Source organism: Tachysurus fulvidraco, chromosome 2 (assembly GCF_022655615.1).
Source record: "Tachysurus fulvidraco isolate hzauxx_2018 chromosome 2, HZAU_PFXX_2.0, whole genome shotgun sequence".
Classification (NCBI taxonomy): domain Eukaryota; kingdom Metazoa; phylum Chordata; class Actinopteri; order Siluriformes; family Bagridae; genus Tachysurus; species Tachysurus fulvidraco.
In genome coordinates this window covers 31,117,564-31,130,679 of record NC_062519.1, presented here as the reverse complement: position 1 = coordinate 31,130,679, position 13,116 = coordinate 31,117,564, and the positions used below count along the sequence as shown (strand labels likewise).

Below are 13,116 nucleotides of genomic sequence, written 5' to 3'. Positions count from 1 at the left end.
TTAACAATATGTGAACTATATTTTGTTGTTATTAGTTCTAGCCTGATTTGGTTAAGTAACATCAGTAGCAGTTTTAATTATTAAGCATTAGGATTAATAATTAAATAAGCAATAACATTAGTTTATTTTGTTGTGTAATAAATCAAGCTAATTAGAAGTACTTTATACTAAACAGTCTGTTAAACTGAAGAAGTGAACAGAAAATAAATTGGCTGATAAGAATTAAAGTGCAGTCCCTTGTCCCTAGGATGTCAGTCATTCAGGATATCATGATGTATACACACACACACACACACACACACACACACACACACACACACACACACACACACACACACACACACATTATAAATATATACACACACTCCTATTTGGAGATTTTATTACACCTGGTTCCAGATTTCGGTCTCAGCAACTACTTATCAGACCCAACTTCTATAAACTGAACGTATAACGTTACAGGCTAAATACCACATCCGCCCTGCACTGCAGAATCAGGGGTCTGCAGGAGCAAAAAAGGACAAGTATGGAGACAAAGACAGGAATAAAACACACAGGAAGCTTTTGGGAAGGTCTCTCCTCTCACCCCCACAGACTGTAAGGTCAAACAGATCTAAAGGATCTGGCAAAATGAATGTGAAAAAAGCTTTGGGAGCTTCTGAGCGAATTCCTTGCATTTAGGCGTATTAGCATTATTGACACTTAGAGCAGGCTGAAACAATCAATGTGTAATCCCAAGTCACATCTCAACACAAGCATATGGAATCTACAGCCAGAGAATTGAATACAATGTGGAAAAAATCATATACAAAGTGAAAAAAACTCTTTCGTTAGATGCTTTTTGTTTATTTGTTGTTGTTGTTTTATTTTTTTGGTCACGTATTTCTCCCTTCACAGTACTGATATCAAAATCATACTCAATCAAATCAATATTAGATTATTGCAAACAGACCATGCAGTAAAGTAGGATCTCAACATGTTTTGGATCAGTTCTGATAAATGAAGAACAACTGATTGTGTCAAACTCTTTGCGGTTTCTGTTGGTGAAACTGATCATGCATTGTACTCAAGCTCCCAATGTAAATCAACAAATTAAATCAACAAAATTCAAATCAGTAACATCCCTTTGTCAAGGAATTATAATAATTTCATCATTCATAATTAAGCAATGATTAATTTTTACACAATCTCTCTTTATCCCTTGGAATTAAGAAATCTACATTCTTTCAGTTTTTCTAAAAATTACAGAAACCCTTTAGAATTTCTGTGGTATTTTGGAAAGTTGATTTTTTTTTTTTGTATATAGTCTGCCTATAGACATCAAACCCTTGCTGTTACCGGTGCAGCACTCCAATATCAAACTAAGCTATATACAGTAGCTGACCATTATACAGTAAGTAACAATAATAAGCCTTCTCCTTTTCCAACTTGACAAGTTTAAAAATATTATCTAATGTTACTCCAAAGCAAACAAAAGCACTATAAAAATGATCAATTTCTAGCAGAGTTTGCTAGTTTAGAGCTTTTAAAACCAAAAAGTAAATGACTATTAATTCCACCATTGATGATAGGGATATAACTATAAATTTAGCAAACAAAAACTAGCTAGCCAAAACAGTGTGTTGTGATGCCGTGAACTGTTCAAAATATTCAAGACTCACATGTGTCAAATATATTTTGCTTTGCAAATGCTCAAGGATGTCTGAACAAATAATAACAAGACACTCTTTTTTTGTTTGGGTCCTTTTGAGGCTGATGCAGAGACATTTTTGTTCCTGACAAACAAGAAAACACAACAATTAACTATTTTTATAATTTACTATACATATTTAGATTTACTGTAATTAACTATACTCTAGTATTACATATTACTTTATCCAACATGTTACAAAGCAAATAAGGCTGGATACCTGCTATAAGCAGCCTTTTACAATAAGATGGCTAAATGGAATCAGGTACGTTTTTCCATCAACCAGAGGTCTAATCTCAAACTATTTTACATCGTTTTCCTGGAATAGAATCAGATCTTGGCTGGGAGAACTGGTTCACCGACTCCAACACCAAAATAAAAGGGATCTGGAACCAGTTATTTGGTCAGAGGCTTGTCGACCTTAAGCAATTACATTTTCTGGAATTCCCACAATGAAGCAGGAATTTAAGAAGCAACATTGACAGAAAAATAACTTACAAAGAAACAAAATCCTAAACTTTATAAATTTGCAACTGCAACAAATACGCTGTATGCTCTCAAATCCTAAAGCTAGAAATACCCCATTGTTATTATATTTGCAACCATTAGTTGTCTATTTCTAATTATTCGTTTCATTGGATGTTCATCCTTATTAATGACTTCATATGGGTTCTAGACCATGTCTTGCATTTGGGTCCTAATTAGTCATTCCTGACATAAGTAAACTCTCACATCCAATAATGTGATGTTTCAGGTCTATGAAGGTGGTTCTTAAAAAATATTCACAGATTCCCTCAACTAGAGTAGGCTCTGTGTTGAGCTAGTGTGTGGTTTTAATGGTGGTTTCTGGCTTTACTTCTTGCTGATCATATTTTTCCAGGACTTCAAGTTGGCCACAAATGACACTTATTTCCACGCCTTCAACTTGGTTCAAATGAAGAAAGCACACACGTGTATATATACCAATATAGTTTTCCAGGTGCAGCCTCATGGCTTTGCTGTTGTTCAATCGTTTTTGTTCATATGGGATAAGAATGTTTTATGTCAGACTCAGTGATTATGGATTTCTTCTAAATTCGGAGAGTGAATCAGGGCGGGCCAGCTGGCTCTTATATTGAACTGTCCCCATCCGCAGCCTCTTTTGGCCTCAATTGGTGCTAGTTTGGGAGCTGGAGGAGGAAATAATCTTCTGAATGCTCAGAGTATGTTGGCTTGACAGTGGAAACCTAACATCTTTCAGATTTAGTTCTAAGAAAGGATGTACAGCACCACAGAAATGTGCTTTATTGTCAAATAGTCATTGTTTTTTTACTGTTGCAGTCTTGTGAAGTCCTAATAATACAATAATACATCTGAGGAGCTTAGCTTTTCTTAAACTACCAGCATGTATTTTACATATAATTCTATTTGAAGCAGAATGCTGCTTTAAATCCTGCTGCTGCCAGCATTTTTTTGGTCTCCATGGGGCAGCCAAAGTTCCCAATTTCCAGAGAAAATAAGTTGGACTTATTTCTACCTTCTTTTCTAACCTCTGACCAATCTGTTGCAAATTTTGAGGCAAGAGAAAATATGGATTAGTATTGCTAGTAAGGGAATGTTGAATAGAAAATATTTAATTTGAGGTATTTCACCATTTCACTGTAATTAAAAATATCATGAGACAGTATACCAGCATGAACAGCATAAGATAAGATAAGATAAGATAAGACAAGATAAGATAAGATAAGATAAGATAAGATAAGATAAGATAAGAAACAATAATAAGCTAGGCTAGTTAGTTAGCTGATGATAGCAAGGTTATGGTTGTGGTTACAGTTTTTATATGAACATAAAATCAATTCAGGTTCTTTTTGTTTCTCTACTTTTCTGAAAAAATGGTTAATAACACACTTTTAATGGTTTAAATGATATCCCTAACTCAAGACATTTGAGTTAAACATCGACTTACATGCTCACGTCTTGGATTGTTCTAGATCCCAATTGTGAAGCTATAATTTTAAAGTGTTTGTATTTAATTGTACAGTTAACTACATTTAGTTATATAGCCTCGTTCAGACAATCTCAATCAATAGTTTCCTAGCATTTCTATAATATAACTAAGAATAATATAACTGGTAGTGAAGTAAGCAACTGTCTGTGGCCTAATCTTTGGAAAACTTTCTTATCAAAATGATTTCTGAAACACCTACAAGTAAAACTGCATTGTCAAGGAACATTTATGTGCAATATCTACCTCAGGAAATCATATATTGTATGAACATATGGAAGGCAGCACTAAAGCAGCACCAAGGTTTTCGACTATGGTTGATTATTTATGTGTTGTATTACTAAGGTTAGAGGTTAAATCTGAGAATGTCAAGCAAACGGACAGGATCAGTAGCCTAACCTGACCTTTAAAAAATCAATATCAACAATCAACAATTGATTGTCTATTGAGAGCAGTGTACAACATATTTCCAGATGACTAAACATAACCCCATCATTTTTAAGCACCTCCATTATCTGTTATGCATCTTTACACACATCCTTTCAGTAAATTTAACAACCTGATAGTACCTCATCCCCTGATTTGGGGACATTTGGTTGAAAGAAAAGCTATGAATGCTCATCCTCACCCCTCTAATCTTAAACTTCGTATTTTTTATTAGTTAACTGTATTACTGTATATATACACACACACACATGCGAGAGAGAGAGAGAGAGAGAGAGAGAGAGAGAGAGAGAGAGAGAGAGAGAGAGAGAGAGAAAGAGAGAGAGAGAGAGAAAGAGAGAGAGAGAGAGAAAGAGAAAGAACTAGTGATTGAAATGCACCTGTTTCCTCTTCATGCGCTCCTGAACCTTCACATCCATCTTCATCATCACATTCACCACTGGTTTCAGTTCCACTGCCACCATCTATATGCAAGGGCTTATGCCACTCATCATCCAGTCCAGTTTCAGCCCACATATCCTGTAACACACAACAACCATCAGTCCACAACCCCAAATTCTTAAAGATGCCCAATGTGTACTGTACATACCCCACTTGACTTCACCTCACCATAAAAAATTCACTCCACACTATTCCCATTCAGCAAGCACTTAAGAGGAACATTTTGCAGTTTTGAACATTATGTAAGCTTTGCCTCATATGCAGTTTTGTGGGTATCAGTAACAGTTTAACTAAAAAACATAACGGTTTATTAAATGTATGAAAACTGGCAGAAATTTTTAGTTCAATTTGGGCCATTAAAACATTTACATACAAATTTGCTAAAGGTTTGATAAATGAGGCCCATGTCATTGAATTTGCATTTTTATATAATCAAGAGTCTCTGGGGGCTTTGTGTTATATGAAAGAAAGGGTGTATGTTCTCAAACAGAAAGTTTGCCAAGCACCAAGCAAACAAATATTGTCAACATGCAAACTCCTTAACTTGGATGAGCTGATGACACATTCAAGTTTTTCCACTTAAACATAGCAAAAACTATTTTGTAGGATTAAAACTGTAATAAATATTACAAGTTAAATTGTGTTTCAGATTGATTTATCCTAATTATAGAATCACTCCTTTCTTCAAAGTGTATTAAAAAAATCCCTTCTTTGTCAATAGGTTATTCAGAAAACAATCTTGATGGTCCTTGCATTCTTTGCCTCTAGTTAAGAGTAGTATTTATTTTCAGTAGCTTCACAAAGAATGGATACTGTATGTTTTTGGATTTTAAAAAGCTAATGACTTAGTAGGCTTTAACACCCACTACCTCAAGCTCAGCAAATCGATTTATTCTTGACTTGTGCCCAACTTTCTACAGCAAATTAATCTTTTGTGCTAAAAAAAAAAAATCAGTATTTCAATACAAAGCTGTAAATCCCAGTTCTTTTCTACACAATAACTGCCCTTCATTCCTCAGTCACCTGATGTAAACTGCACTAAAGGAAAAATTCAACCAAGTGAATCTCTTTGAAGCAAACCACCCACGCAGTCCACAAAGCCCGCTCCGACAAAAGCTTCCAGGGCAGGAGTCACAGCTCATAGCTTATAATACCAGCCAAGACAACAACAAAAGGTGTACGGCACACAGAATAGCACATGGACTTGCTCAAGTGTAAATCCTAAAAAAAATTTAACAGCAGGAAAATTCTCAGCATATGCAGTGGTGGCAGGATGATGAATACAGCATAAACACAGGGCACGGATATGAGAAATAGAATAATAGATTTCTAAAAATTAATCCTTGTCATACGGTTTTATTGTTGCAAGAATCTTCACATGTTTAGGGTATATTCAGAGTGGGTGACTTAAGTACAAATGTTACATTTATCCAGGGAAAATTCCTTGTATCCAGAGTTACACAGATGCTTAAATGATTTTTCTGTGCTTCTAACTCAGAATACTAAATATTACCGCAAATAGCTCAACCTCTTTAGCAGATTTTTAGTAGAAATGTCCAAGATGATTTTTTCAATACCATTTAGACCATAACGTAAGGCTTGAAAAGATAAGAAAGAAAAAGAAAAGATTGAATGAAGAAGGAATCTTTTTAAGTTCTAGTTAATTATAATATGATGTTATATAAAACCTGGTATGAATTTAACAATGAAAAACAATATATATATATATATATATATATATATATATATATATATATATATATATATATATATATATATATGAGGCAAAAAACTGCAGGCATGGAAATAAACATATGAGTTTTTATTACCAATATAATGGTGCATGAACAGTACTAGCTATAATGATCACATTAATTACTGAAAATTTGGTTTAATATAATAACAAACAAAATGCCAAATGAAAGCACAGAACAATAGTTAGACTAATCTAAGCTTGGTTCACTACCTGTTTTTCATTACAAATGTTCACCTTCAAGATTTCTTTCCAGGTTGCATTCTATATGCACCCTGCCACCGTAACCTGTCTTCCATAGAGGTTTAGTAATTAACTGGCATGTGATCAATTATTTGCCATGTCAACCTGTTGTGTCAGTACATTAGCTCACCTGTTTCTCTGAAATACCGTGGATATTAAGCTTTGTACTGACTCATTTATCATTTAATTACATAGCCTATAAGCCTCTAAAAACATCAGCTCTGTAAAATATATATATATATATATAGCCTTGTTGTTGCACAGTGGTTACCTATGCTGGGTATCTGCACAGTTTCAACATTTAGATAAAATGTTTGATGTTAGAACCTTTTTTGATGTCGAATTTTAGAAGATCAAAGAAAACTAGTCCTGCATCCTAATTTGCTTGTAATGAGTATTTTTTGTAATAAGTATTTTTTGTGCCCTGCCTTGATGCCCGATGACGCCTGAGATAGGCAAAGGCTCCCCATGACCCGAGAAGTTCAGATAAGCAGTAGAAAATGAATGAATGAATGAATGAATGAATGAATGAATGAATGAATGAATGAAGTATTTAATAAAAAATCTGTGAATAGAATTATTAAAAATTAAAAGCATTTTCAAAACTGATAAACAAATGTCTCGTTGAAGAAAGAGGGAATAGTGCTGTAGTAAAGAGCAGGGAATATGGAAAATCACAAAACTGGACCCTTCCATGACTCTTGTGTCCTGGATAACTTTAACTTCATAACCCAATTCTGTTTCATTTTCAGTTCACAGAAAGGGGCCTGAACATTCCATAAGTATGTACTGTACTGGTCTAGAAAATTCATAGTTCCTTCAATAATGGCAATTAATTATGTCCTAAAGTTTTCCCAGATTTCTCCACATTGTCACTCCAGCATGATATGAGTTACTTATTGTAAAATGAAAAAAATGCCTAGGGATCTCCAGGGGCAAACTAAGTTTTTCTTGGGGAAATCATTAGATTTTGCACTGCAATTGGCCAGAATGTGAAGTCTCTAGTTAAAGACCTTAGCTGAGTCAACGGAGTAATGCAGTTCTTTGGACGATCGTTTGGGATCTTTTATGACCTCCAACATGAGATGTCACTTTGCCTTTGAAGGAATGCTGGCAGGCTGGTGACCTCTGGCTAAATTCATCCATGCACTCAGTGTTCTCATTTGGACCTTAATGGTTGTCACTGTATCTTTACAGGATTTCATGAGCCATATAAATGTTTCTCTAATCCTTTCCAGTCTGATATATTGTACATGTTTGTACAATTGTCAAATCTGCTGTTTTAAAGTAATCAAAAAGTGATTCGTCAGTGCTATAGTAAATGTTTTCACAATAACTGTGAATTGTTATCATGGCAGCTATTCTTTTAAATATTTTGTATTGATTCATAATGACATATTCGCCAACAACAATGCAAATGTGTCGAATTTCACAATGTGAATGTGGTGAATGTGGTGCTTATCTATCCATCATTTACATTCACATTTCAGTCTGTCTAAGAGCTAGACTTTGTGCACTGCATGTGTTGAAGAAACCAAAGGGAAATGTGTAGGTGTGGGAGGCCCTGACTTTTTAGACACCTTTCTCACACTCACAGATCGATATGACAGCATGCTGGACATGAAAGGTTTTTGTTGCAGAACCCTGTTTCCTTGACAACGGGCCCATTTGGAATACCTAACCTCATCAACTGGGTTTTGCCACAACTCTGGCAGACTGAGGAAATCAGCGTGGAGGCTCATTTAGAGAAGGCCAAACAGCAGGATAGACATATTGCTCACTGTGTCTGAACATGCAGGCCTTACACTTAAACCTCCAATAATACCAAACCACTGCTGTGTGTACTTCATCTTGACAAAGCTTATTTAACTCAAAGGAGGAAAGTGATGCTGTTCTTAGCTTTAGTGTACAGTATGTGTGTGAATGAGAGGAAAATGGAGAGATAAAACTACCTACAGGATTGAAGGCATTCGTTATTATATATATTATATAATGATTTTTATATGTAATGCTTATTATTTATATAACTTATATAACTTAAATGCTAACCTTCTCGTTTCAGAAAATGTTACCATATCAATGATTACACATTACATTATACATTTTAAAAAAATAACAGCACTATTTCAATTTTATATAGCAATACATGAATAAATTTTATTGTTAGCAACAAGCAGTAAGACATTTCATACAGCAATAAATACTGTATGGCTAATCCCACTGCCAACCCATGAGAGAGAGCATCACCTGAATTGTAGCTCTACCAGGTCACCCATTCACCTCTGGGTTAGGCATATTTAGAAAACGCTCACGCTTGTAAATGTTGCAAAATATTAACAGTGTTTTTTGTGTTTTTTATTTTGTTCTGTGTTGTTTTCCTTGCCTCAGTGTAAGACCATTCTTTGTACTGTGTTTTCTAAAGAATATATACAAAAAACATATATATAATATATTCAAAAAGAAGCTTGTATATTTATAAAGAAAATGAAGTGCCTCAGTGTTGAGACTCTAAATGGTGAAATGTGTGGGAGATATGTGCAGAATGGCCTTGGGGATGACTGTCAGATTATTCTGCAATCTTCCCATAGCCAGTGATGGCCAACATACATTCACATGCAGTACACAGCAATTGCTGTGCAAAAGATCATCAGTTACAAATCATCATCAGGAGAGAATGTGTGAACCCACAACTCCAGTCAAGATCAACAGGACACAGTGTGAATAAGTCATAAGAATAAATAATCTCCCCTATCAAAATCTTTTGAAAAATCTATAAAAGAGGAGCCATAGGTCTGTTAATTTGCGTTTTTGGTAGGAGGCCTCATAAATAATGTTACTCTGTGCAAAAATCACAGTTACATCATATTCTCCATTCATTGCAGAGAAAGAAAATAATAGTCTTTTGGTGTAGATCCGTCCTTGCAGGGCATAAATTTCCTGTGCAGTCAGAAAAGGATTCACCCTTGGGAACAAGCACTAAAATGCTTGTTTCTCAACAGCCGTTAGCACATATTGGTGCAATGTGTGAATCGGCCCTTTGCATAATTCACATCCAACAATACCTGCTACTTTTTTGGATCTTGGATAATTGGAGTTTTGAGCAATTTTGTGAGGAACATGATTCAGGGGGAAAGTTCATGGACATGTGCTTCATGTGAGCGGACTACTTAGTGGACAACAAGACACTCGGCACAATGCAAAAAACAATTCCAAAGAATAAAAAGGAAGGAAGAAAAAAACAATAAACGTAAATAAATAAGTATATATTATTAAGATTAGCAGCTTGATATGTACATACAAGATGGAAAAGAATACAAAATGAAAAGTAGGATGATTAGCTGGATGATTAGAAAATATATATATCAACTATACTTTTCAGACTAGGCCTTTCCAGTATTTTGTGAACATTCACAGTACAGTATATGTACAGTACCATAATGTACATGACCCTTCAGCCAAATCCTCTGTACTTCCCCAGCTTCTTGCCCAATGGTGATGCAAATCTTGCAGACACACACTGGACCACTTGACCAGGGAGGGGCAATGCTGGGTCATAACGCATAAAGAGAGCGTCTGGTTTTAATGGAGCAATGGAAGACATTACAGGGAGCCAAGTGGAACAGCCCAGGTCACCTCCCATACACAGCTGTGGGAGCCAAGCTCACTTTAAAGCAATCCAGTGGGACACACAGAGAGACAGATCAGAGCGCAAAGTCTGGGTCATTGAGGGAGGGGTGTACAGTGGGGTTACAGTGTAATCCAAAGGGATAGTTTTGTTAAAACAGGGGCTGTGCTGGTTTTAGTGAATAATAAGGAAACAATTACAGGTTATCCCAGAAATGTCCATGTGAACACAGTGTTTCACATAAAGAGTTCAGAGGGTTTATTTGAAATTTTTTTTATAAAATCTTTATAAATCATTGAGGAGTTTTAGCTTGTTTTCTAACAAAGCAGAAATTATACTGTCCTGAAATATAAAGTGTCTTGCATCTGGATAATATCCTGAACAGCTTCTAACCACATGCATTTCCAACAAACAAATGTGTCTCTAGTTAATCAGATTGCTGCATCATACCTTATGGAATTTGTCTTGTTTGACCACCAATTCCCTGTTTAACCTCCACAGTACATTTCACATTGAATCCCATGGGAACAGTGACCTGTTCAAAAATTGCTGCCAGTGACATTTATTTTTTTTGCTTCCAGAAAAGCTCAGAGAGAGGTAGAGTACTTATTAGTATTTTATATCCTGCATATATCCTTCATATACAGTACTTCATATACTCCTTATATCAGTTTGCAAGTTGTGGAACAAGCATAAAGACAAACATGAAGGACAAATTATTGGTGAGAAATCTTGTTTGTGAGTAAATATCAAATTTGTTCAAAAATATATCTAATTTCCAAAATATCTGTTATCATTATCACTGAGTATCTGTGATCAGTGCAGCTCATGCACCTTAGATTTTGTAATACATGAAACAGCCATGTATATAAATTTATTGTGCATATTTGTTGTATTTTAAAATTGCACACTGATTTAAAAATTTTCATTATGTCATATGTCAATATTTGAATAATGCTATGCAACTAAAAATAACTAAAAATGTGATGTGGCATCCCATTTGTTTGTGTTTGCATATAAACAAGTTCTACATGCAGCTCAATTTCTTGTGATCTTCTGCCTCCAAAGCTACAGCTTGGGCAAACAACCTCCTCATTACCAAAGATAGACCAAACTTTATTTCATCCACATTATTGATAATAACATCTATCCTAGAGAGGAAGCTACAGTATGCTAGGTAGCTAGCTGATACTAGCATGACCGATAACAGAATTGTTATGGTTAGGGTTATTATTGGGGTTCTTATCAGCACAAAGTCACATGTATCTATTTTGGTTTATATAATATACTGGGAGAGGATCTAAATGTAATGCATCTCAGTTTTTCTGAAGTGATGAACAATCAGATTTGAATATTTAGTGTTTGCCATAATGTCTTGTTTTTTTCTGTAATAAGTCTAATGAACATGTGGCTTTGTTTTAGGCCATGGTGGTGGCAGGAGCTGTGGAATGTTCTTAACCTCCTTCTAACAAATAAATATGTGAACAAAGTGAATTTTCACCTGATTAAATCTCTCCAGTGTCTCTTTGGCTTCAACTAACACCGGGTCCACACCTCTGACCTTAATCTCAGGGTTTTGTCTTTGAGCCTGGAGGCCGTTCCCCACCACAAAACCTGTGTAACTACAGAATAGAAAGAACAGAGAAAGAGTGAATATGGATATTCATGAACACTACAATAAAGATACTGTTGTATTATATGACACAACCTAACTAACACACAACTTAACATGATGTACAAAATTCAGACCTCTTAACTTCTATTTCCAAGACTGGATATAAAAATGGAAAGCCATTTTAAACTATTTCTGTTGTTTTCTAAACGTTTTGTGTGTGAGGAATAAAACATTTGGGGACGGGAAAATATAGGAAAATAGTCAATATTTGGGGTACTGTAATGAAGCAGAGGTACTGTTACCAAAAGATATCTTTGTGTATAATTTACTGCAATTATTTGTTTTACCTTCTGACCAATCAGAAACAAGAATGGAAGAATGCTGTGGTATAAATATTGATAAATATTAAAACTTTAGTATTTTTTGATAACTGATTAAAAAGGAAAATGCAGAACATGACAATAAAAGGCAATTTAGTGTGATATCATTGTCTTAATTCCATGTTTTCAGCATTAAATAAACTAGCTGTTTAAACCCATCTGATTTCTGGGTAGAAATCGATGCAGTTCAGTCTGCAATTTCAGTGACATCAATGATTAATGATGACATTAATGGCTCGCTCACCATGACGCCTGAAGGCACAACAGAGCTGCAAATCTAACTATTGACCTTGTGGCCTGTTCTTCAAAATTGAGTGAGAGAAGGCAAGTGGAATATGTTTGACACGGGTAATAAGACTCATATGAGCTCCTGGACTAAATCGTTACTCAGTAATGTGAAAAGAGAAGAGCAGCAACTCATTAGGCAGGGCCTGGTGGCATAGCTCTCTAATGACCATTCTGAATTGACTCAGGCCTGTGAATTAAGGGATGAGATTGACATGTGGACACAACTCCAGAGTTCCAAATACTTCTCTCATTACTCTCGATAACTTCCTTAGACAGGATTCGGTTAAGATACTGTCACCTTCTCATAAGTCCTGTTAGCTGTGCCAGGCAACGTGATTACACAGTGATATCATTGTGGAATGGGCTTGTCAAAAACAATGATGCAACTGCAATCAGCTGGGAAGCAGGCTAGCTTACTGAGTGGAGATGAATGCTGGCAAAATAAATAAGGTCATTGTTGATTTAAGGAGGCATAAATGGAATAACACACCAAGAATCTTGATTAATTCAGGCTCATTGGTGTTGCAAAGGTGTGAGACACAACCTGGGCAAAGTCATGAGTGTCCCAATCATTTCATGTATAACATGACTGAGGATTTAATGCTTAAAAGTTACAATGAAGTTGATCTCATCTCATCTCCTAGCGGTGG

General features: G+C 35.4%; 1 protein-coding gene across 2 annotated transcripts in view; it reads right to left on the bottom strand.

Annotated features, from left to right (window-relative positions):
• Positions 1 to 13,116, bottom strand: part of gpc5b (glypican 5b) — a 46,200-nt gene that overhangs the window by 9,643 nt on the left and 23,441 nt on the right. For both annotated transcript variants that reach the window (XM_047810419.1, XM_027147905.2), the window contains 2 exons: positions 11,685 to 11,805; positions 4,502 to 4,640 (listed from right to left, as the gene is read on the bottom strand). In XM_047810419.1, coding sequence (XP_047666375.1) covers positions 4,502 to 4,640; positions 11,685 to 11,805 — 260 coding nt within the window. The remainder of the gene's footprint in view (positions 1 to 4,501; positions 4,641 to 11,684; positions 11,806 to 13,116) is intronic.